Here is a 25,020-nt window from a genome sequence, read left to right as displayed (position 1 = left end):
TTCGCCAGCGGGGCTTCTCACTGCGCACGCGCAGGACTCCGCCCCACCCCGGAACTCAAGACCGTTGCGGAAAAAGCAGCATTTAAATCCTCCGGATCCCGATCCTGGCGCGCCCGTGGCGCTCCGTTCTCTTTCTAGGTTTAGGATTGGCCGAGCGAGGGGCCTGTTCTGCCGCTGATTGGCTGGTGGGTTGGCCGGTTGCGGAAACCACGCTTGACGTCAGTAGCCCCGCCTCCGCCCCGGACGGGCTGGCTTTCTGACCACTCAGCTAACGCGGCGCGGTCTTCGGTTTCGCGAGCTGGTGTTTGCCGCTCGGGTTCCCGCGACCCCAACGTCCTGGAGGCGGGGCTGGCGTGGGCCCTGGCGTTCCTAGGCGCTGCCCTGTGTTCTGGCCTAACAAACACCCCAGCTTCGGAAGAGGTTGACGTGAGTGGGCTTTTTCCCTCTGGTTCTTCCCGAGCGGTGGCAGCTAGGAATGGGTGGGTTTTCTCCCGGGTTCTCGGCGGGGGGTGGGGAAGGACCGTGGGTAACACTTAGGGTCCTGTAGTGGGCTCAGCCTAGGGCCGCCAACCACACGAGGCCCTAGTGGGGGAGGCTCAGTGGGTCGGTCACATTAAATTCATTGGAAACCAGGCCCGGTATGTGCCAAGTTTAGAATAGATTGCATGGCGCGCTAAGTAGTTTTCATTGAAAAAGGCTATTGAGGACTGAGATCAGGTATTCGTACTTGTCATTTCTCTCAGTCGATACCTGGACTCTCACACAGGAAGGAGTCATTCAGCTTTTGACGTTCGTTGTCTAGTGGACGGGAGCCCTGATGTTGCGGGGTGAAAGCGATGGGCTGCTAACCTAAAGGTAATCGGTTTAAATCCACAGTCCTCCCATGGGGGGAACGATTTGGCAGTCAGCTTCTGTAAAGATTACATCCGGAACACACTCCCAGCGGCAGAAACACCACCCCAGAGACTAGGAGGAGGTTTCAGAGGGAGTGACACGAATTATGTTGTGAAGCATGATAGAATCCTCACAGGGCAAAGACAACCCAATGCGGGTGGGGAGGGCGGGCAACTGCCAGTAGTTCAGTTGGGGGATGTTAGAAAAATGGGTGTGTGTGTCAGATTGTGAAAACTACATTAGGGGTCTAAAGAAGGACATCCGGATTTTTAAACCTCAGCAATTACTTGGTCAGATTTGTATTAGAAGTATCCTTCAAGCAACACTATGGAGACTTCTCAGTAAAGCTGGTGAGGATGGATTAGTCCAAGATTTAAGGCAGGCAGTGGCAAAAAAAGACAATTTGTATATATAGCAGTCAACATAAAAAACAAGAGGTAAGAAGGACCTTCTAGTTTACATTCAGTAGCTATAAATGCCACTATCTGAGGATATATTTTGTAAGCATAGCAAAAAGAATGTGTTTTGATAGGTGTTGATTAGGTTGGACTTTGCTTAACTAATCATTTGTGTGCTATTTGTCAGAACACCTTAACGTTTTGCTTTAAAATTAAAAAATTGATCATTTTCCTATTTTTTGTTAAATGCAAAAAGTTTTAAGGCTTAAGTTTAATAAAGAAATTTGCAGTTTCATATAGCTTCTAAAGTTATATATCCTATTATTCATGATGGGAGGAAAATGCAGCTTTTTACTCCTGTACACATTTACAGCCTCAGAAACTCTACCCTGCTCTATAGGGTCGCCATGAGTCTGATTTGACTTGTTGGCAGTGAGTTGAGTTAGCCATGATAACCACATGACATAAAAAGGCTTTGGAAAACCGGACATTCCATAGGCATCCCATTAAACCTTTGAAATCCGTGTCTCCAAAAGGAACTTTTTAGGCATTCTTGCAGGGGTATAGAAAGATTATATGTTTTGGTAAGTAGTCAGTGTTATCTAATGGGAAATTAGAAGTTTGGATTTGAAATTCAGAAGCGAGGTGGAAGCTGTGTTTATGTAGATGGATGTGGAAACAATGGGAGTGAATAGAATTACCCAGAGAGGATATCTGAAGGCGACAAACAGCCACTGATTTATCACCGATAAGGTCAGTTTGTGTAGGTGAAGTTTTTGTCTTCCATCTCTACAAAATTGAAGATTTTTTTGTTCGGTTCATTGTAGATCCAATAGATATCTAACCAGAGTTGTTCCTGTCTGCGATTTTGTGATTTTTCTGTACACTGTGAAATTTTTGTTTAAAACTCCCTTCCTTGGCAGTTTGTTATTGCTACATTTAACTTCTTTCAAGAGTCGAAGAGCAAGGATGACTTTGAGCACTAATGTGCGCCTCACTCAAGCCCTGGAATTCCAATGGTCTCATGTCCATGTGAAAGTTAGACAGTGAATAAGGAGGACTGCAGAAAAACGGATGATAGGGAAGAATTTTGTAAGTACCATGGACTGCCAGAAGAACCAACAAACCTGTCTTGGAAGAAGTACAGCCAGGAAGCTTCTTGGAAGCAAGGATAGTGAGACTTTGTCTCAAATACTGTGGTCTTGTTATTTGGAGAGATCAGCCCCTGGAGAAGGACATCATACTTGGTAAAGTGGTATGGCAATCAAAAAGAGGAGTGCTGTTTAAGAGATACATTGACACAGTGACTCCAACAATGGACTTGAACATGACAATTGTGAAGGTGGCACAGGACAGGGCAGTGTTGTGCTTAGAGGTGCTATGAGTCATCCTACAACCAGAAGAGCATATTTAATTAACATTGGATGTGCTAATATATTTTTTAACAATTTATTGGGGCTCATATAATTCTTATCACAGTTCATACATATACATACATCAATTGTATAAAGCACATCTGTACAGTATTTGCCCTAATCATTTTCTTCCCCTCTTTTCTTTGTTTACATTTTATTAGGGACTCATACAACTCTTATCACAATCCATACATATACATACATCAATTGTAGAAAGCCTCATCTTTCTCCTGTGGAGAAGCTGGTGGTTTTGAACTGCTGACCTCATGGTTAGCAGCCCAAGCAGTAGCCCATTATGCCACCAGGACTCCTGATTACATACATCAATTGTATAAAGCACATCCATACATTCCCTGCCCCAATCTTTCTCAAAGCATTTGCTCTCCACTTAAATGCTAATATATTTTAAATATTTTCATACCAGCTCTCGGAGGAGTAAATGACAATAGCTAGGTACATACAACAGGCTTTCAGACTAAATCATTGTTGCCACGTCACCATGAGCAAAGATGTTTTTTGATGTTTCTGTAAGGTGTTTCTGTATGCCTCATTGCAAAGAAGGTCATGTTTTAGATCCTTTTCTTAGTCCTTAAGAACCTGTTAACTATAAAGTAGCAATAAATGTTTTAAAATATTGCAACAGTTCACTACTTTGAAGAAATGGCAAGAGAGCAGAGGACTTGAGGATGTAAACCAGAGGTCCTCAAGCTACGGCCTGCCGAGGACATTTATCTGGCCCGCCGGGTATTTGTGCCCCGTGTTGTTTTTTTGCTTCAAAATAAGATATGTACAGTGTGCATAGGAATTTGTTCATAGTTTTTTTTTTTTAAACTATAGTCTGACCCTCCAATGGTCTGAAGGACAGTGAACCTGTTTTAAAAGTTTGAGGGCCCCTGATGTAAATACTGCCAATTCTGGTTATAAATTTTGTCAGAATGTTCATGATGTTGGCACAGTCATATGACACACATCTTTGCATCTAAGAAAGAAAAAGAGACAAACTGTCGACAGACAGATTGACCGACTGTGTTGAAATGCTGGCCCTATCCAGCTCATTAAGTTAATGCAAGAATCTTAGGGAATACTTAATTTATAAGAAGAGTGATTATAAAATATGAAAATGGTTAGTAGAATCCATAAGCATTTTATTAACCTATAATATACATCATATAAGTAACATTTTTGCCTCTAATTTTGTTAATAAGTAGTTGAATCATGTTTTTGTTAATAAATGGTTAAACCTTTGTTTTTGTCACTCATTCATATTATGCTCTATTTTTAGGTAACAGCATTTGAAATTGAGTAAGTCATTCAAATTTTCATGGAGCCTGTGTATCCTCTTGCAGGACCCCTGATAAATGGCAGGTACAGAAATATTTTTACAAAAATAATTATTACAATAGCTGTTTGCTTACGTAACTTGGGAACATAGGTTGGAATAGAACAGCGGTTCTCAATCTTCCTAATGCTGTGACCCTTTAATACAGTTCATGTTGTGGTGACCCCCAACCATGAAATTATTTTCATTGCTACTTCATAACTGTCATTTTGCCACGGCTGTGAATTGAGCAACCTCTGTGAAAAGGTTGTTTGGCCCCTAGAGGGGTCCCGACCCACAGGTTGAGAACCGCTGGAATAGAAGAAACTATCCACTTGAATTGGAAAAAACTGGTTCAGTATTTCCAGCTTTACCACTTAGATTGCTGACTTTGGTCAAATTGATGAACTTCTCTAAGCCGTAGATTCCTTCTCTGTAAAATTAAGATAATTCTCAAATTCCAAACATAGTTGATTTCAGCTCCTAGGACCCTGCATCCACTTCCTGAGTGGTGCAATTGGTCCACACACTCAACTGCTAACCAAAAGGTTGGGGGTTTTGTTCACTTCGAGGGCTCTGAGAAGAAAGTCCTACTGATCTGCTTCAGAAGAGTCAGCACCTGAAAACTGAAGCCACACTGATGTAGTCTCCTGTTTTCATTTTCTCTTAATCTCTTACCAGATTTTTATGAGGGGCTCATTAAGATTACTAAAACCAAGAGCCTGCCTTTCTGTTGTTATAGGTCTGGTAACCCTGAGGCTAAATCTCCTACATCCTGTGGGAAAGCGATTGGGTTTCTTTGCTCCTTCAATCGCGGTTCATTTCTGGACCAGAAGCGTTGCACAGCGGGTGCCTCTCAAAGTCCCCACACTCCCACCCATGCGGAATAGAAAAGGAGGAGCTGCCACCTGCCTCCTGATTTTCTTACTCTGTCATTACTATGAGGGCCAAGCAAGTTGGCATGTGTTATTTGGCTTCTTGGATCATTTATTGTTTTTCCCTTGGGAAGAGGAAGTAATGCTGCTGAGATGTGATTTCTTCTTTCTCCTCCCTCAATGAGAATTGCATCCTTAGGGTGCCTTTCCGCTCCGTATTGTTTCTTTGTGTGCCAGATGTTCTTGATGAAGACAATGGGAAACAGGATCTGAGGAGCATATCATATTCCTTTTGCTTTAATTTTAGCCCCTTCTGTTCTACCCTACTCCTCCCTCCTAGATTAAAGCAATTGAACGCTTTTGAGAATGTGTCGACCTTTTTAAAGTTCTTCTAAAGATTCTGTTGTGTGGTAGGTTTAATACAGTCTTATTTTGTTATCAATATTTGTCCTTTCCCTCATTTCGGGTAAGATACTCATGCTTTAAATTATTTCTAGTATATTCAAATCTAGCTTGTTGTACTCATTTTGAAGTCTCTTGGTTTTCGGTAATTTCTGAGTTCTGATGCCAAGCTAAACATTTATTTTAGTTTAGCTGAGAGACCCTTTGGAATCCCATTTGCAAGAAAAAACTATTACATACACAGACACACCAGTTTGCCCCTGATTTCAAGGGGTTTGTCTCCCTAGCTCTAAAATCTCTCTTTTTAGCCCAGATGAAGAAAAAAAGCTAAAAGTAATAACAGGCTAAATCATAACTTTTAGGAGTCCTGGTGGGTAAAGTGGGTTACTTATTTGGGTTACTAGCCTCATGGTCAGTAGCCGTCAGCCACTCTGTGGGAGAAATATAAGGCTTTCTGCTCGTATAAGGATTTACGGACTCAGACACCCACAGGAGCAGTTCTCCCTGCCATACAGAATTGCTATGACTTGGAAAGCTTTATAATCTTCTTCGTATGTAACGAACTGTAATTTTTCTGACTCCATACAGCAATTACAGTATTTGGTAGCAGATTTGGAATGTGAATCTAGGTGTGTCTGTTATCAAAACTTGTGTTTTTAAGTATGACTGGTACTTCTAAGCATGACTAAATAAAAACTGCTCAAACATCCATTAAAAATTGGAATGTGTCAAGAGGTGTCGACAGGCTCAGGTATCAGGCATCAGAAGACCCCAAATAAGCAATCATATTAATTTGAACTAGGGGAGGGTGGAGTGGAGACCCAAAGCCCATCTGTAGACAATTGGACATCTCCCACAGAAGGGTCACAAGGAAGGGACGAGCCAGCCAGGATGCAGTAGCACCGACAAAACACACAACTCTCCTCTAGTTCTTTAATGCTTACCCCCACCCCCACTCTCATGATCCCAATTCTACCTTATAAATCTGGCTAGACCAGAGCCTATACACTGGTACTAATAAGAGCTCCCAAGACAGGGTCCAGGAGAGAGGAGCCCCTCAGGAACAATAATGGGAATAGCAACACCATGAGGGTAGGGGAAAGGGTGGGGGCAGAAAGGGGGAACTGATCGCAGTGATGGACATATAACACCACTACCACCCAGGGTGACAAACAACAGAAGATGAGTGAAGGGAGACAGTGGATGGTGTAAGATATGAAAATAATAATTTATCAAAGGTTCATGAGGGAGCAGGGAGGGAGGGAAAAATGAGCTGGTACCAAGGGCACAAGTAGAAAGAAAATGTTTTGAAAGGGATGATGGCAGCATATGTACAAATGTGCTTGACACGTGGATGTATGGATTGTGATAAGAGCTTAAGAGCCCTCAATACAATGATTTCTTTTTAAATGAAATAGGGTGCATAAAGAGCAATATCCTCGTTTCTAGTGGCTGAAATCGACTAGTATTGGCCACTTTTAATCATATGTTTTACTATACCTGGAATAACAAATTGAAGAGGAATGGCGTTAGGTTCACTGAAAAAAGACCATTTCAAGATATATTTTGACATGTAATACTGTGTGTATATAGAAAAAGGAAAGGGTTATACCCCAATTTGAAGTGTTCTCCTGATAATTGGGATTACAAGTGAGTGTCCTTTTTTCTTCATAAATATTTTTCAACTTTTCTAAATTTATAATTTCAAATTCTTTCATGTAATAAAAGTTAACTGTTGCAAAATTTGATTTTCCTTGCACTTTCATCATAAAGTGTTTTTTAATTTTGTTTAAAGATTTTCTTCAAAGATGGTACCTTTCTACTTTCCTCCATCAAAATGTGCACTTTGGAACCAAACTCCAATTGGGGATTTCACCTACTTACATCTTAATTATTACAGGTATGTTTCTCTTTTCCGACCAAACTAGTATAAACAGGAGTCCTAGAAGAATGTGTATGACAGAGTTGCTTACTTTGATCAGTTTGCTCAGGTAAGTCGTATTTCTTTTCTATGTAGGAGATCTCAGACAAAATGATTCTTCTGCTTCTTCTTAAATCTGTTCCTCATTTTTAGGAGAAATTCACATTTAAAATACTCCACAAACCAAGGCGTCTTGAGTAGTGTAGGAATTCAGGAGAGAAGAATAAAAAAACACGATTTTTCATTATGCTTCAGCATAATGTCGATAAAACCATGAAAAGATTGAGTTGATTTTGTCGTCGTGAACAGAACTGCAGTTAACATTGGTGTTCAAGTATCTTTTTGATACCCTGTTTGCAGGTCTTTGGGGTCTGTCCTTAGGAGCGAGAGTGCTGGGTGCTTTGGTAATGTTTTAGGAATTGCAGTTCCTTCTTTAGGTATTGCCAAACTGTCTGGCATGATCAGTTTTGATAGTATCTTGTTCCTAGAGTATAGTTTAGAGTCTCTTCTATATGTCTTTAAATATTTAATCATTTTACATTCTGTATTCAGTAGTGATGTACATTTGCTTAGTTTGCACAAATGGGATATGTGAATAAGTGGGTATTGCCATGTTCAAACAACGTTTTATTCACACCAATAGGAGACTTGCTTCATAACTTGTGAAGCCCAGGTCTTGTTCATACAGTTAAGTAGGGACCTGGAGAAAAATGATAACAGAAGAGGTGGCTCATTTCTGCTGTGGTTTCCAGGCATTCCTCCCTTTCACAGTGGTTTCGCTGATGACCTTGTACATTTTCAAGATAGAGTTTTAATTTTAATAAAATGTATTTTAGGCAGCGTTTTATGATAGGAGAGTTTAAAATGTTTAAATATATTTTAGCTCTAATTTGGCAAAGAATCCTACAATAAAAGCTTTTCTTAACAACCAACAATTGTTTTAAAATTTCTCAGGTTAGCATTGCAGCAAAAGAAGGTCTAGCAGTACCTAGACATTAGACATAGCTTTACTAAGATGAGAACTTTACACGGAAGAGATTCAAATTATATGTCATTTGGTTTGGCTTCAAAAACTTACATAAAGGTTTTAGTTTTATTTTATTATTTTTATTTTTTTTACATTTTATTAGGGGTGCATACAACTCTTACAACAATCCATACATATACATACATCAATTGTATAAAGCACATCTGTACATTCTTTGCCCTAATCATTCTCGAAGCATTTGCTCTCCACTTAAGCCCTTTGCATTAGATCTTCCTTTTTTCTTTCCCTCCCCGCTCCCTCCTCCCTCATGAGCCCTTGATAATTTATAAATATTTTGTCATATCTTGCCCTATCCGGCGTCTCCCTTCACCCCCTTTTCTGTTGTCCATCCCCCAGGGAGGAGGTCACATGTAGATCCTTGTAATTGGTTCCCTCTTTCCAACCCACTCTCCCTCTACCCTCCCAGTATCGCCCCTCACCCCCTGGTCCTGAAGGTATCATTCGCCCTGGATTCCCTGTGCCTCCAGCTCCTATCTGCACCAGTGTACATCCTCTGCTCTATCCAGACCTGCAAGGAGTTTTAGTTTTATAACCTCTTTATAGCCTAGCGGCTTCTTAGGTTGTGAAATAATTTTCCATAATCTTGACATTTTCCTCAGATAGCCTGTTTTTCAGTTGTACCTGTCTTATCAGATCTTTGAAAGACTTCAGTCTAAAAGAAAGAAAGACTTCAGTCTTTAGAACTTGTTCTTGTAGTTCAAGAAGAATTCTTTTTGGATGTAGCTTAGGAACATTCTGACAAAAGCATTCCTTCTTGATATCTTGTTTGCAGTAAGAACATTCCACTTGTTAAACCTCTTTCACAGTCAACATGCTTGTATCAGGAGTCTTAACTATCTATATCCTCCATTTTCACGGTTTCTTGGCAGGTATAAAAGAATTCATCGTAGGCATAGGCCTTTAAGGGGCACAAAAATGACAATAATAGATTAGCATGAGAGTGTTTTAGTGTATCAGACTCACCATATTTAAATGACTTTTGTTATTTTTCAGAAACCCAAAGCTTGCAGTAACTGAAAAAGCCATCCGACTTGCTTTTCGTCATGCTAGACAGAATAAAAAAAACCTGCCATGCTTTTTACTGGGTTCTCTCACAGTGGATCAAGGTAGTATTGTTTTAAAAATTATTTATGCAATTATAGATCATCAAATTTATCTAGCAAACTGTTGTAATAGAAGGGGCCTTCAAAAAGTTTGTGGAGTGTGGAGGGAGTAAAAAGAGGAGCTGGTACCAAAGACTCAAATAGAAAGTAAATGTTTATAAAATGATGAAGGCAACATATGTACAAACATGCCTGATGCAATTGATATATGGAATGTCATAAGAGCTGTAAAAGCCCCAATAAAATAATTTTTTTAAGTTTGTGGAAAAATAAAATTAAAAGATAATGGAAATTTCCGCAAACTTTGAAGTCCATTGTATACTTTGTATTAAATTTTCTTCTTGCTGTATACCAAGGATATATAGATAAATGAAGCCTGACCCTTCCTATCCTAGACTTCACAATCTAGTCAGAATATAAAATTAAAGTGATTTTTTTTTCAAAGTAAAAACTTAAAGTATGTTATTAGTATGAGCACTGTGGGGGTTTTTTTTGTTTGTTTGTTTTAATGTTGAGTTCTCTTTTTAATGTTGAGTTTTAATGTTGAGTTCTCTTTTTAAAATCATTTTATTGGGGGTTCATACAACTCTTATCACAATCCATATATACATCCATTGTGTCAAGCACATTTGTACATTTATTGCCGTCATCATTCTGAAAACATTTGCTTTCTACTTTAGCCCTTGGTATCAGCTACTCATTTTCCCCTCCCTTCCCATCACCCCTCCCTCATGAACCCTTGATGATTAATAAATTATTATTGTTTTGTCATGTCTTACACTGTCCGACATCTACCTTCACCCACTTTTCTGTTGTCCATCCCCCAGGGAGGGGGTTAAATGTAGATCCTTGTAATTGGTTCCCCCTTTCTATCCCACCTTCCCTCCACCCTCCCAGTATCACCACTCTCACCACTGGTTCTGAAGAGATCATCTATCCTGAATTCCCTGTGTTTCCAGCTCCTATGTGTACCAGTGTATCCTCTGGTCTAGCCAGATTTGTAAGGTAGAATTGGGATCATAATAGTGTGAGGGGAGGAAGCATTTAAGAATTAGAGGAAAGTTGTATGTTTCATCATTGCTGCACTGCATCCTGACTGGCTTGTCTCTTCCATGTGATCCTTCTATAAGGGGATATCCAGTTGCCTACACGCCCCCTCTTTCACAGTGTTATGTTTTTTGTTCTTTTTTTTTTGTTCTTTGATGCCTGATACCTGATCCCTTCAACACCTCATGATCACACAGGCTGGTGTGCTTCTTCCATGCGGGCTTTGTTGCTTCTGAGCTAGATGGCTGCTTGTTTACCTTCAAGTCTTTAAGACCCCAGATGCTATATCTTTTGATAGCCAGGCACCATCAGCTATCTTGTTTATGCGCCAATTTATCTTCAGCGATTGTGTCGGGAAGGTGAGCATCATGGAATGCCAGTTTAATAGAACAAAGTGTTCTTGCATTGAGGGAGTACCTGAGTAGAGGTCCAATGTCCATCTGCTACCTTAATACTAAACCTATAAGTATATGCACATAGATCTATTTCCCCATCATCATATAAATACATTTACATATGTGCATACCTGTATTTAGACTTCTATAAATGTCCTTTGCCTCCTAGTTATTTCCTTTTACTTTCCTCTTGTCCCAGTATCATGTTCAACCTTCAGTCAGGTTTCAGTAATACCTCTCGGTTCACATTTCTTTATTAGCATGCAATATGATAGGTGTTTTCTTTATTCTTTAGATGAAGAAGGTGTGACGTTGACTATAGATCGCTTTGATCCTGGTCGAGAAGTACCTGAGTCTTCAGAAAGATCTCCAACTGCTTCTCTTCCTGGGGACTTTTTGATTCCATGTAAAGTTGATACTGAAGGACTTTATTCAAAAGAAATGATAGTTCACAATGCAGATGACTTCAGTTCAGTTTTTAAGGTGAGGCCCACTTGATAACTTCATTATCTGTCATTCAACCTAAGAGTCAAACTAAGAATAGTGTGTGTTTTTTAACCAGTATTAGGGAAGAATTCATAATTCATGATATGATGTTTATTGATCTAAAATTCAGATACTTTTCTGAGGGCTGAAAGGCTGGGTAGGGGATGTGGTTAGCAATCTGCCACACCAGAAAGAGGAAGGAACAGGATGGGACAGAGGTGAGAGCTGCTCAGGCTGACATTGTGGGTACAGATTTTTGCTGGATTTGTCAGTGTAAAAAGTAGAGTCGGCCTTCGGCCAAATTATAGAGGCTCTTGCATGCAAGGTTGAGTAATTTGGACTTTGTCATGTGGGTTCTGTAGAGTCACTGGAGATGTCTGAAAAGAACAAGGACTGTGAAGTCATGAGTGGTTAATTTGGTTGGGAAGGCCGACTGAAGTCAGAGATACCAGTACCAGATGCGCATGTTAGAGGGGCATATTAGTATGTAGTCAGACTAGAAAGGACAACACAGTGAGATTGAACAACTCTAAAATAAGAACTAACTTGACAATGGAGTGACAGGAATCAATGTGGAATGGACTTTAGATATCTATTTCCTCCCCTTTCCCTATGTACATATTTACTGTGGGTAACATTTCCCAATAGAAAGTTGAAGTAATAAGAAAAAAAGAAAAAGAAAGAAGGTTGAAGTACTACTGGAATATAAATTTGAATTTTTTTTAATTTGAAATTTATAATAAAGTTTGAGGCAGTCCATTTTAATTTCCTTTGAAATAATGATACATGTAGTCTTCTTGGTCACAGGGAAGAAATAAGAGCAAGAAAGTCTTACACGTCAGAGCTCATTTTGTTGTCAGTATAAGATACGCTGGATGCTTGTTGTCAAGTGTTGTGCACCACCCCCTGGCACCTGATACACATCCGAGTGAAGCGGGGCCTGGCCCTGCCCATTTTGGGGCTGTTGTTATGGCCATTATGTGTTTGGAGTGCTTTCTCTGGTGGTGGAGTGGTTACTCTGGTGGTGGAGTGGGCTATGGTCCAAATAGAAGGCAGTTCGAAACCACCAGCTGCTTCTCAGGAGAAAGACTGGATTTCTATTCCCATGAATAGTTCAGTCTCAGAAACCCACAAGGCAGTCACTATGAGTCAGCATTGAGTCGATGGCAGTGGGTGTGATTTTTTTTTTTGGTTCCAATTTAGGGGCTAAGTTTCTTCCCCAATATTGGATAATATTCTGTATGAGCCATAAGGTTTTCTTTTTTTTTTTTTTTCATAAGGTTTTCATTGACTGGTTTTCAGAATTAGATCTTCAGGATTCTCCCTAGTCTCTCTGTGTGGAAATGCTGCTGAAACCTGGCCACCATGAGTGACCCTGCTGATATGGGAAATAAATGCCAGTGACACAACATCATAGCCACATGCCAGCCTCCACAGTAGTGCAGACTGAAAGTTGGGTGGTGGACACACACACATACACCGCAGATTAAACAAAAGCATGTAGAGATGTGGACATGTTTCAGAGTTTTAAAGTAACTGTATAATATTGGTTCCTTAGGCGCTACAGCACCATGTATGTAGCAAAGATTCCTTGGACTGTGGTAAGCTGCTTTCCCTACGGGCTCTCATATCATCCAGGGAGAGTTTGGACACGCTGGATTTAGACTTTCACTGGATGGCAGTAACGCTAGCAAATTCCTTTAAATGCACACCTGTGAAGCCTATCCCCATAATTCCAACAGCCCTGGCAAGAAACTTGAGCAGCAATCTGAGTATTTCTCAAGTTCAAGGAACCTATAAATATGGGTAAGTAAGGAATATTAATCTAAAATTTAAAATATTGGTTATAATCATGCATTTTCAGGATGGCTACATAATATAATTGTGTGGTCTGTGTACATGCTAGAGATTTGAAGTGGCATGCCAAATTATCAAAGAAGATAAAAGTTAACTTTTTTGCTAAATGTACAGTTTCTTCTCTAAGAATTGTACCCATTATCACAAGAAAAACTGATGGTAAAATTATAATGAATTTTTGTGATTTAAAAATGTAAGGAGAAACTATCCTCTTACCATTTTATCCCTCCCAGTTGCCTTGGTGTCAGGAGAGCCAGCCTCTAACAACTAATTATGGGTCTGGTAGGCACAATTGTGCAGCTACAATATATAAAGGTTACAGTAAAGTCATAGAGAATAAGAGAGCTAGGAGAGAGTAAAATAAAGGAGTCAGACACATTTCATGGTAGCAGGCTCACTTCAGCCTCTCTTGATGGTCCACGTGGAGGTGTGCAAGGAGAGAGCGATTTCTTTCTAACCAAGGCTTTTATATATTTGGGGGCATGTAGTCCGTGACAACAGGTAACGACATACGTCACAGGAAGGGGTAGTATCATAGGCAATACAACAATGGGAGGGGACGATCTAGGGGTGTATATGTGATAAGGAGGGTTTAGGGGTACACATGTGACAAGATGGGTGGATCCTAGATTCATGATGGTGCCCTAACCATGATTGTCCTTGAGCTGGTTGATTTATTCTGAGCCCTTCAGGGAAAGCAATCCATGGTCCTTAACAGCAAGGAGTGAGCCCCACCTACGGTGGACCAGACAGTAGTCTGACTGCTCTGGATGGCTGATACCTTCTGGATGGCTGATAACTTGACAATCATTTACCATTAGTTGCAAGCAGTGTCCTAGGTCTGACATATTTGGGGGAAGCAAACTGGGGAAAGCCTCTTTATATCCCACACCTTGGTTGGACCTTATTTTGCTTTTATGACTCTAATTTGACTAACAGTAAACCTAAGGAGGCTTGAGAATTTATTTATATTAAGTAGTTTTATTAGTGTCCATCATAAAGAAAGGTCATAATGTAATAAAAGGTTTAAGAACTGTTACTTACCCAGTTGTCCAACTACATGAGAGTAGAGTTTCCTTGTGGAGCTAAAGCAGTATCTTCTGCTTCCTGCCAGGACGCTTAGGTTTCTTAGAAAACAGAAGCCAGGAAATCGTGCTTTCTAGTCCTCGGCAGGGATGCTTCCCTGCATCCTCATGCACTTTCTGTACCTGCTGGCTGCTGAACCAGGTCAGGCAATACTGGCATGTTTCAAAATTAGGCTGACCAGAGGGAACCCAAAGGAACTCACTTCTGGCTTCTTTTCCCATTGACTCTACCCAACTTCCTGTTAGGTTTCTAGAGCCTAAAGATTTTTGCTGCTATGCAGTCTTCTCCACGTCTCCTTCTTTGAAAATGTCTCCTTAAAAGAGAGTGAGAAAGAGGGAGGTCCTTCTGTTAATAATCCTTGGTGTGCTGCTGCCATTATTAACCCGGGACGTCACTCTTCTCTTCTCCCTCATTCGCTTTGCCCTGTTCCTGCCTAGACACATCTATTGGGTTTGACATTCGCCTCCATTCTGGCCTAGGTATTGGATTAAGCACTAGAAATAAGTGTATATTAAAAAAAACAAGGAGCCTTGGCCTCTGGTCGGCTCCCCCTTTTCTCCCTGTCCTCGCTCCCCTGTTCCCTTTCCACTTGTCCTCCTTCCCCTCCCCCTCTCCTGCCCTCCCGTCTCCCATCTCCACGTGGACCACCAAGCAGAGCTGAGGTAGTGGAGTGTAAAGGACAGGGAAGAAGACTAATTGGAAGAAAGGAAAAGAGAGAATAAATGCCGATTCCTAGAAGAATGGAGAGAGAAACTTGGGTACATAACACCCTGCATCATTAAAAAGCAATGAGAAAACCACGAAACACCTCCTGGCCCAGATGGGCCTAAAGAAGAGGCTGAGTGAAGCTGGAGGATCACAGAAGGACAACTGGTATAGGGGGGCCACTGTGAGAAAAGAGGGAAAACAAGCAAGAAAGGCTTTTATACTAAAAGAAGCAGATGTGGAGAGAGTAAGGGGTAGAAATGAGGGAAAATAAAGCCATCGCTTAAACAGGAAACTGGTGTGAACTTGTGAGAAGTGGAGTCTCGTGTCGGCAAGAGGGAGCAGAGGAGGAGTCAACTACTGGGTGGAGTAAACTGTTGAGTACAAAGTGGATGATCTGAAATGTAAAACCTCACCTAATTTACAATTTTTTTAAAGACCCACATACATAAATAGGGGAAAAACAAACAAGGAAGCACACTTACGGGGTAAGTATGAAGAGACATCCAAAAAGTTCATGAAAATATGGAGTTAAAAGAGAATGAGAAAAATGATTGTAGTGTTAACTGCACATCTATTTACAGTCATGTTTGCACCATTGAACTGTGTGATCTGTGAATTAGGTGGGGTCGGAATTGTGCCGGGCGAGCAGAGTTTTTGTTGTGTGCCATTTTCCCGCTAGGTGAGCATTAAGCTGCTCACTGTGAGTTAGCTCACTCAGTGGCATCCCTGCGAGGGTTCTCTCTGGTCACAGTGAATTTTTCTGTAAAAGTAGTTTTGCTCGAATCTTATGTTTTGTGATGGCTGATTTAAGAGAACAGCATGAGGCTGTGAAATTTTGTTTCCTGCTCAGGAAAAATGCCATAGAAACTATTTGATATTGAACACAGCTTACAATGGAGGCACAATGGAAAAAACCCAAGTGTACAAGTGGTTTTCTTGTTTCAAAAAAGGTAAAATGTTGACTGATGACAAACCTTGTTCTGGATGTCTGGCAACTTCCTGAACAGATGAAAATGTCGGCTGGTGTGCACTTGGAATTCTTTCCCCCAGATCAGACAATTCTATGTAGAGGTTCTGAAAAGATAGCATAACCATGTACGACAAAAAAGGCCTGATTTGTGGCAGACAGGGAGCTTGTTTTGCCACCCACGACAATGCACTTGCTCAGGCAGTCATCTCAGTGTGCCAGTTTTTTGGCCAAAAAAAAAAAATTCACATCTCTCCTGTCGCACGGACTTATCTGACCTCACTCCGTGAGATTTCTTTTTGTTTCCTAAAATGAGGAAGGCCATGAAAGTACAGTGATTTGAAGATGTAGAAGAGGTGAAGAACACAGTCATCCAAACAGATGCATTTGAAAAATGTTTCCAAGATTGGAATTGCAGATCTGAGAAATGTATTAAGTATAATGGAGAGTACTTTGAAAGTGATATGGTTATTTTGTAAAAAAAAGTTTAAATACAGAGCTTTGAAAAAAATTGTGGATTTTTTTGGGTGGTACCCCCCCTTGAATGTCAATGAAACGTAAATTTTTTTTAATGGAGTTTCTCCATGAACTTTCTGAAGCTCTCATCTTAACATGTAAACATAAAACATGATGTGCTATCATGGTGCATTTGAATCGTGCGAGACTAGCATGAAGGTGTGTGCATGCGGCCTGGAAAAATCATTGAACCCTGAGTTGACTCTTTCAAGTATTTCTTTATTTCAAAGAAATACATTTCAACGGTTTTATTAGGTGGACAAGTTATACGGAGAGTTTCCAAAGCAGGACCAAGTGTCATTTTGATAATTAAATCTGCCAACTTAGATGTAATCTTATAATATATTCTGATAAATTTATTATCTCTGTTTTAAGGTTATAATAGCAACAAAATATATTCTCAATGGTACTATCAAGTTATTATATCATTAATGCTTCGTTTTTATAGCGTAACAATCATTTTATTTTGAATCTCAACAGTTCTGCAGTTTTTCATATTTTTGAAAGTGTAAGTGTAAGATAGAAGGAGCTTCAAACACCCCCTTGATGGTTCCAGATTTCTTTCATAATTACTTTTAGTGGTTGGAGGGCTGTCAGATTTGAAACTTGAATGTAGCTGACCTAAGTCAGGGTCCTTCAATGAGTGGTCCCCTCGGTCGCATCCTTGCCAAATCACCTGGATGCTTAGACTTTCCAGTGAAGGGGAGTTCATTGCTCCCACGGAAACTTAATCAGTTCAAAAATAATGCTTGCTTTAATTTGAACACTTGATCAAAGTAAGTGATGTTGATACTTTGGGAAGCATTTTTTTAAGAATGGTTAATTCCTAGTGACCATTTTAAAAGTTTCAGGTTTTAAAATATTAAATCTCTTCTCACCAGTCTTTCTAAAGACATTTTCTCTGTGATCCAAGAGCTTGTGCTCACACATGGAGAATCGTGGGTAACTCAGAGCCACTGCTCAATTTGAACCGTCTCCCTACCTAAAATTTGCTTGTTCTATATTTAGAATAATCATCTCTTTCAGGTAAAAGTATATCATGTAATATTTTCCATTATTTTTAAATAAATGTCTTCTATTTAGATACCTTACCATGGATGAAACACGCAAATTGTTACTTTTGCTGGAATCTGATCCCAAGGTTTCTTCCTTACCACTAGTGGGAATGTAAGTTTTGCATTGTTTATGAGAATCTTTTTAACTAACCATATATCAAAGTAATTATGGTAAGCATTTAAGTGAATATATGATGAATCTTTAAATCAGCCACAAAGGCCAGTTGTTCCTAACTGTTCCTTTTTTTTAATACTGGAATCAGCTAGAAAACAAGATTTGGCTGGATTTTATAAGAACTCCAATATATAAGAGACACAGGCCTACGAGCCCTGTTCCTCCAGCCTTCTTTATGCCCTCTGCCCTGAGGCACCTTGACACTGAATAAAATTCGCTGCCAGATAATTTTATAGAAATTCTCTTTGGGGTGAATGGCTTTCTCTTTAGAGCTAACGGCTAATGACATTTATATTCAATCAGTAGTAATTTGAGTACTTGCCATATGCATTACAATATGTTTGGTGTTATGTTAGGTTATAAAGCTTCCCAAGGAATTTATAATTATAATTAGGAGATAAATATTCAGGTATTCACATATAAAAAGATAATAAAGAAGTATATGATTGAGTATGAAACAAGCAGTATAGACCTGAGCATGACAAGTTATTTATGAAAAGGACATTTTCTTACATGAGCTGGCCCTTTAAGGGTCAGGATGGTTGAAAAGAGGATTGGTGGGAAAGGGTATTTATATGAGCAGGCAGTATGTACGGAATTAAAAGATGAAAATGCACAAGTGTTCTATAGACCCTTAAGTACCCTTACAGTCTGTTTGCTATGGGGCTCTTATTGGCTATGGGTAATTGATGCCCAGGTGAATATTAAGAGTCCCTTATGTTTTAGGCTATCTGTGTAAGTTATAAGGAATCCTAGTTGCATAATTGGTTAAGCTATCAGCTGCTATCCATAAGGTTGGGGTTCGAATCCATTCAGTGGCTCCATGGAAGAAAGACCTGACTATAGCATGGAAACTGAATAATTAAAACAAGACAGCCCAGTAGGACAGTCGTACTCTATGAGGTTGCTGTGTGTTGTAATTGACTTGCTGGTACCTAGCAACAACCTATCCGTTACACTGCAGCATTTAGTTCTCTCAACTGCATGCAGCTGTTTTTATGCAAAAACCACCCTTTCCTCTAGAGCAGCGGTTCTCAACCTGTGGGTCAGGACCCCTTTGGGGGTCGAACGACCCTTTCACAGGGGTTGCCTGATTCCTAGCAGTCGCAAAATTATACTGACGAAGTAGCAATGAAAATAGTGTTACGGTTGGGGGTCAGCACAGCATGAGGAGCTGTCTGGAAGGGTCGCGGCCGGAGGAAGGCTGAGAACCGCTGCGCAAGCATCCATTATCTGTAGGCAGCTTTGTTCCAGCCTCCTGCTTTTCTGTCTGTTTCCCAGTTTCGCCCCCACATCTAAAGTGGAGAACCAAAAGAAGGTAATTCTGTACTTTCTCCTTTTAATAATCATCCTGATCTAGTGCTTATAGCTTTTTTTGTTTGTGAAGCTTGCATTGTATTGCTGGTGAATACCCAGGATCTATCATAGTACTTTGAGAAGAATATAATGTAAGTTGTCCAACCAAAGTCAAACGCACTGCCCTTGAGTTGATTACTGCTCGGCATCCTTATATGACAGGGTAGAACTGTGGGTTTCCGAGTTTGTAACTCTTTTTTTTTAACGATTTATTAGGGGATCATACAACTCATACTTCAATTGTGTAACGCACATCTGTGCATTCATTTCCCTCATCATTTTCAAAGCATTTGCTCTCCACTTAAGCCCTTGGCATCAGGTCCTCTTTTTTTCCCCCTCTCTCATGAACCCTTGATAATTTATAATTATTATTTCGTCATATCTTGCCCTGTCCGACGTCTCCCTTCACTCCCTTTTCTGTTCTCCGTCCCCCAAGGAGGAGGTCACTTGTAGATCCTTGTAATCAGTTCCCTCTTTCCAACCCACTGTCTCTCTCCCCTCCCAGTATCGCCACTCATACCCCTGGTCCTGAAGGTATCATTCGCCCTGGATTCCCTGTGCCTCCAGCTCCTATCTGCACCAGTGTACATCCTCTGGTCTAGCCAGACTTGCAAGGTAGAATTCGGATCATGATGGGGAGGGGGGAAGCATTTAGGAACTAGAGGAAAGCTGTATTCTTCATCGGTGCTACATCGCACCTTGACTGACTTATCTCCTCCTCTAGACCCCTCTGCAAGGGGATCTCTTTAACTCTTTTTTTTTTAATACTTTTATTGGGGGCTTTTATAGCTCTTAACACAATCCATATATTTATCCAGTGTGTCAAGCATATTTGCTCATATGCATTCTCTTACCACTTGAGCCCCTGATATCAGCTACCCATTTCTTACCCTCACTCTCCCACCTACCCTCCAACACGAACACTTGATTGATAAGTTATAGATTATTATTTCTATATCTTACATGGTCCTCCATCACCCCTCACTCACTGTTCCATTATTCATCTCCCTGGGAGGGGGTTCTAGATTGATCCTTGTGATCGATTCCCCCTTTCTCCCCACAAACTCCCCTAATCCTACTGGTATCTCTACTCTCACTGTTGGCTCTGAGGGGTTTATTTATCCTGGATTCCCTGTGTTGCAGGCTCTTATCTGTGGCAGTGTGCATGCTCTGGTCTAATCCAGTTTGTAAGATAGAATTGAGGTCATGATAGTGGGGTGAAGTAAGCACCAAAGAACTAGAGGAAAGTTGTGTGTTTCATCAGTGCTATACTGCACCCTGACTGGCTCATCTTTTCCCTGTGACCCCACTGTGAGGGTTGTCCAATTGTCTTCAGATAGGCTTTGGGTCTCCACTCCATGCCCTCCCCACCCCATTCACCTTGGGTATGGTTTTGTTCTGGGTCTTAGATGCCTTATATATGATCCCATCGACACCTCATGATCATACCGGCTGGTGTGCTTCTTCCATGTGGGCTTTGCTGTTTCTCAGCCAGATGGCTGCTCGTTCATCTTCAAGCCCTTAAGACCGCAGCGGCACCATCAGCTTTCTTTACCACATTTGCTTTTGCACCCGCTTTGTCTTCAGTGATTGTGTCTGGAAGGTGAGCATCACAGACTGCCGTATTGTTAAAACAAAGTGTTCTTGTGTTAAGGGAGTACTTGAATGGAGGCCCAATGTCCATGTACAATCTCAATTCTTAACGTATAGATGTGAATACACAGTTCTATTCTGCTCTCATTTTATATATATATTTACATAGGTACATGCCTGTATTTAGGCCTATAAAAATGTCCTTTGCCTCCTGGTTCTTTCTTCCATTTCCTTTTACTTGCCACTTGTCCCACCGTCATGTTAAGTACCATAATCCCTCCCTGCTACATTGCCCTTGATTCAGCCCCACTAGGTATCCTACGACCTTCCTTCCATTGATTATAGTTCACTTGTTCTCTTGTCCCTGGGCTGGTTCTCCCCCTCCCCCTTCCTTTCTCCCACCTCCCCTTCTCCCATATCCCCCCAGAGCCATTGGTCCCATTCTTTTCATCTCCGATTATTTATCCCACCTATCTTATCTAGATAGACAGTAACTCTTTACAGAGGTAGAAAACCTCATCTTTATCCCTCGGAGCAGCTGGTGGTTTTAAAGTGCTGGCCTTGCAGTTATCAGCCCATTTCATAACCACCACACCAACAGAGCTTCTCAATACAAGTTATAGTAAGTATTAATTTGTGAGTAATTGCATTTTTAAAATTTTTAAATTATTTTTTCTTTTAGTTGGCTGTCTGGAATTATTCATGTTTATAGTCCTCACACATGGGCTTGCTGTTTGCGATATATATTCAATTCTTCTTTTCAAGAAAGGCAAGTAATATTTCCTCTCTTGTAGTTTATTTTGATCTTTTGGGGCTGATCATATTTTATTGATCTCATTTAAAAGTCATGCAATGCCATAACCTTTTGTAATACTTATACAGCAGATGAGTAATCTCATTAAGAAAAGCATTTTTTAATTCAGCAAAACTACACAATTAGGATGAGGTTATTCCATACCTGAAAATAAGAAATTCACTTGTCTAGCCGTTGAGTTCTAATACAGAAAATAAGCTTTTTAGAGGTGGAAAAGCAGATCATCTGCTCCAGTGTGTTGCCTAGAGCTGCTGGAACACAAATGCCACATGTAGATGTCTAACGAACAGAAACTTAACTTCTGGAAGTTCTCATCAGGGCCTTGTTAATGCCTTCCTTATCTGTAGCTGTGGACCGCGTTGGTCCCTTGGCAATTCTCAGATGACATCGATGTCTCCTTAACCAGTGATACCTCGATTGTTTAACTCAGTTCGTTCCAAATTCATGTTCAAACGCTGAAAAGTTCAAGGATTGAACACATTTTTCCCATAAGAAAAACCAAGTAATTGGTTTTGAGGCCCCAAAATTGCACTTATAAATTAATTTTTCTGGGACCTCAACACAGCTCTAGGTTGTGGAAATACCCTTTAAACATCTGAATGCAATAAATAAGTACATTAAATATCAAAACACAATATAGTAAGTAAAATGAACTTATTTTTCATTATATCTTCTTTAAAAACTAGGAATTTGCAGAATGGTATACTAACATGGGCTTCACTTTAAAATCCCCACTAGCAGTCCCACACAAAAACAGAGTCAGCCTATTTTTCATAGGCTTGTAGCTTGGCAGTGCCTTACTGTCTTTAGTAATGAAGGTCCTTTTGGATAATTTTTCCCAAATAAGTCCAGTTTCATTGTAGCTGAACACTTGCTGGGGAACGAAACCCTCAAGTGTCCACCTATTCAGCACATTCAGCCACAAATTCATCAGCTAGGTCCAGATCGCGCTGGGCCCCGGCCTCACTACTCTGTGTGGCTGTTCTGTGTGAGTGGGTCGCAGCAGCCGTGGCTGGCTTGGAACCCTTGGGGCTGCTCAGCACTCGCTCCTCAACGGTTTTCATGAGATCCCTGTGGAGCCATCTAGTCTCCTTGCGTATCACTGTCTTCCGTGTGCTCTCGCCATCGAGTTGCTTCTAATTTATCCAAATTCACAGTAACTTTTCAAACTCTTCGATGGTCTGGGTTCTTTGTTTCGTTGTTAACAATTTCACTCCTTTTGGCTATATTAGCCGCTTTAATTATACTTTTTTCCCCCAAAATTCTGATAATGTGGAGTGAGCCATGTTGTATTCAGCTGCCAAATGAGACAAACAACCAATTGATTCAAAGTTCGCAATTATTTCTTTGTTTTACTCCATTGTGGTCCTCAGTTTTCTCTCAGCTCTACTGCTTATATTACTAACTTGCTATTTACACAAATAAAGTGCAGGCGAAAGCACAGTGCCAAGTGTTTAATGCACTACCACAAGCACTACATGTTGTGTGAGAGCAGCGCTCGAGTTGTGGAAAGCTCGAGCTTGGAGCCATTGGACTACGGAGGTATCACTGTATGAAAGTGCTTCTGTGTCTAATCTCTGTTCTTTTAAAAATTCAGAAGGAAGAAGATTAGCTCTACTCTGCTTTAAACTAATTAACATAACAAAACCCGGTTTCCAAACAGGATCGCATCACCGGTATAGGGGTTTGGATTCCAACATATACTTGGCGTGCTATTTTATAAATAAGCTAATTTTCAATGACAACTGCAATTGAGTTTAAATTTGTTACCTTACAAATCTTTTATCAAGTTGTACAATCTGCTACTAGTACACAAAGAAACATCTTTGTCTCCAAGGAACATGCTGGCTGCCCTTCCAAGACAGGTCTTAGTTGTAGTGGACTTTAAAAAAACATTTTTACTGCAAAGGCAAGTGCATGATGATAAATCAGACATACACAGCAATACACATGGAAATAAATTTCCCCTTGATCGTACAACTGTTCTTGATGTGATTGAACTATTTAATTGTATGCTATGTGAATTATATGCCAATAAACGGTTGAAATAAATATATAAGTTGAATCTCCCTTTACTCAATTCTTGGAGTAGTCCATGCACTGGGAATAATGCCCTCCCAGCAAAGGCTGCGCACCGTTCTTTCCCGTATGCTGCTGTGTTTTCTCTATAGCAGTAGAGCTTGGAAATTATTGTACAGATAGTCAGCGCATTTTTAAGAACTGAACAGGATGCAATATATGTTATATATTTTCAAACAGATGCTTTTGCTCTTACAGACAGTGCTAGACTGAATATTTTGTGTCTAATTTGTGTGCACTTGCCAGTACATTTGTAGGATAAGTTTCTAAATGTTTCTCCTGGGTTAATTGAAAATGATGGTAGATAATGTCATTGCCTTCCAAAGAAATGCCTTTCACCTTTGAGTTCATTGCGACTCATCCCAATCCAGTGGAGCAGAGCGGATGGATCCCCATTGGCTTTCTAAGACTGCTTTCCTTGCCTGCCGCGTCTTTCTCCTACAGAGTTGCTGGGGGGCAGGTGGCATCTGTCATTAGCAGCTGAACATTGAGTCACTGGACCACCATGTTTCTGCAAAAAGACTGTACAGCTTTATGATTATCACCATAGTAAATGTTCATACATTTTCTCCCCTCTCCTTCACGAGCATTTGCTCATTCATTCAGCAAGTAATAGCTGAGCACCTTTGTGTTTCCTGAATTGTCCAGCATTCTGCCTCCCTACCCCCACTGCTTTATCTTATGGGTGCTGTAACATATCCCCAGGTTATTTTTCACTCAACAGTTGTTTTCCCTGTTTATTTTTAAGGACTTTGATGACTTCATAATTATCTATTTTTTATAAGTTTATGTAAATCAGTTGTGACTCATAAAGTATATGATTGGGTAGTTGCCTAAAATAATGAGACATATAAAACATGACAGAAAGAGAACTGAGATATATTTTCAAATGATAAATAGCGAGGTACATAGTGAATATAATATAACCCTATTTTGTTAAGTTATATAAAATGGTTTTTTGTATGCTTAAGAATAAATTCTGGAAGTTTGTATGCGAAACTAGAACATGGGCTTATCTTCTATTTTATGTATTGCTATTTTCAAAGCTTTTATAAGGAGTATGCATTCTCTAATAAAAATGTATTTAAAGATTAAAAATGAGCGACATGAAAAAGTAAGCATAAATCTGCTTCCCAGTTTCCTTTCAAAAATTGGGAGACTCACATGAAATTCTGTGCGTATACTCTTGCTATCCTCAGGAAATTTTAATTAAATGGGTGTTTTTGTTCAGGGTATTTTCAGAATCTGGAAGTTTCATCCTAGTTCTCTATTCTATGACACATAAGGAACCTGAGTTTTATGAATGCCTCCCTTGTGGCAGTGGGATTACTGACCTTCAATTTCAGCTACTAACCAGCAAGGAAACATTACAGCTTTTCAAAGTAAGTGACTTGATTGCTTAGTAAATTAATGATTATTTGGAATTTTGCTTTGGCAGATTAGATACAATGGTCTTTACCCTTTCATATTCTCTTTCAACAATTTGACTTGTGTGTTTATAATTATCTTTAT

At 40.1% G+C, this 25,020-nt stretch overlaps 1 protein-coding gene across 4 annotated transcripts in view; it reads left to right on the top strand.

The window, feature by feature from the left end:
* The first annotated feature begins 245 nt into the window (after window positions 1–245).
* The window catches only part of STIL (STIL centriolar assembly protein), a 64,133-nt gene continuing 39,358 nt past the window's right edge, over window positions 246–25,020 (top strand). Inside the window, exons 1-10 of one of the 4 annotated variants that reach the window (XM_075555788.1) lie at window positions 246–426; window positions 767–855; window positions 3,990–4,072; window positions 7,098–7,202; window positions 9,265–9,377; window positions 11,112–11,299; window positions 12,861–13,108; window positions 17,520–17,603; window positions 21,298–21,384; window positions 24,740–24,890. In XM_075555788.1, coding sequence (XP_075411903.1) covers window positions 4,029–4,072; window positions 7,098–7,202; window positions 9,265–9,377; window positions 11,112–11,299; window positions 12,861–13,108; window positions 17,520–17,603; window positions 21,298–21,384; window positions 24,740–24,890 — 1,020 coding nt within the window. In that variant the 5' untranslated portion in view covers window positions 246–426; window positions 767–855; window positions 3,990–4,028. Of the gene's footprint in view, window positions 427–743; window positions 856–2,240; window positions 2,385–3,989; window positions 4,073–7,097; window positions 7,203–9,264; window positions 9,378–11,111; window positions 11,300–12,860; window positions 13,109–17,519; window positions 17,604–21,297; window positions 21,385–24,739; window positions 24,891–25,020 lie in introns of those variants that run through there. The other 3 variants (XM_075555793.1, XM_075555798.1, XM_075555802.1) reach the window with 3 other exon arrangements.

The sequence above is a fragment of the Tenrec ecaudatus genome, chromosome 1, assembly GCF_050624435.1.
Source record: "Tenrec ecaudatus isolate mTenEca1 chromosome 1, mTenEca1.hap1, whole genome shotgun sequence".
Taxonomy (NCBI): domain Eukaryota; kingdom Metazoa; phylum Chordata; class Mammalia; order Afrosoricida; family Tenrecidae; genus Tenrec; species Tenrec ecaudatus.
This window is presented reverse-complemented; position numbering and strand designations above follow the sequence as displayed.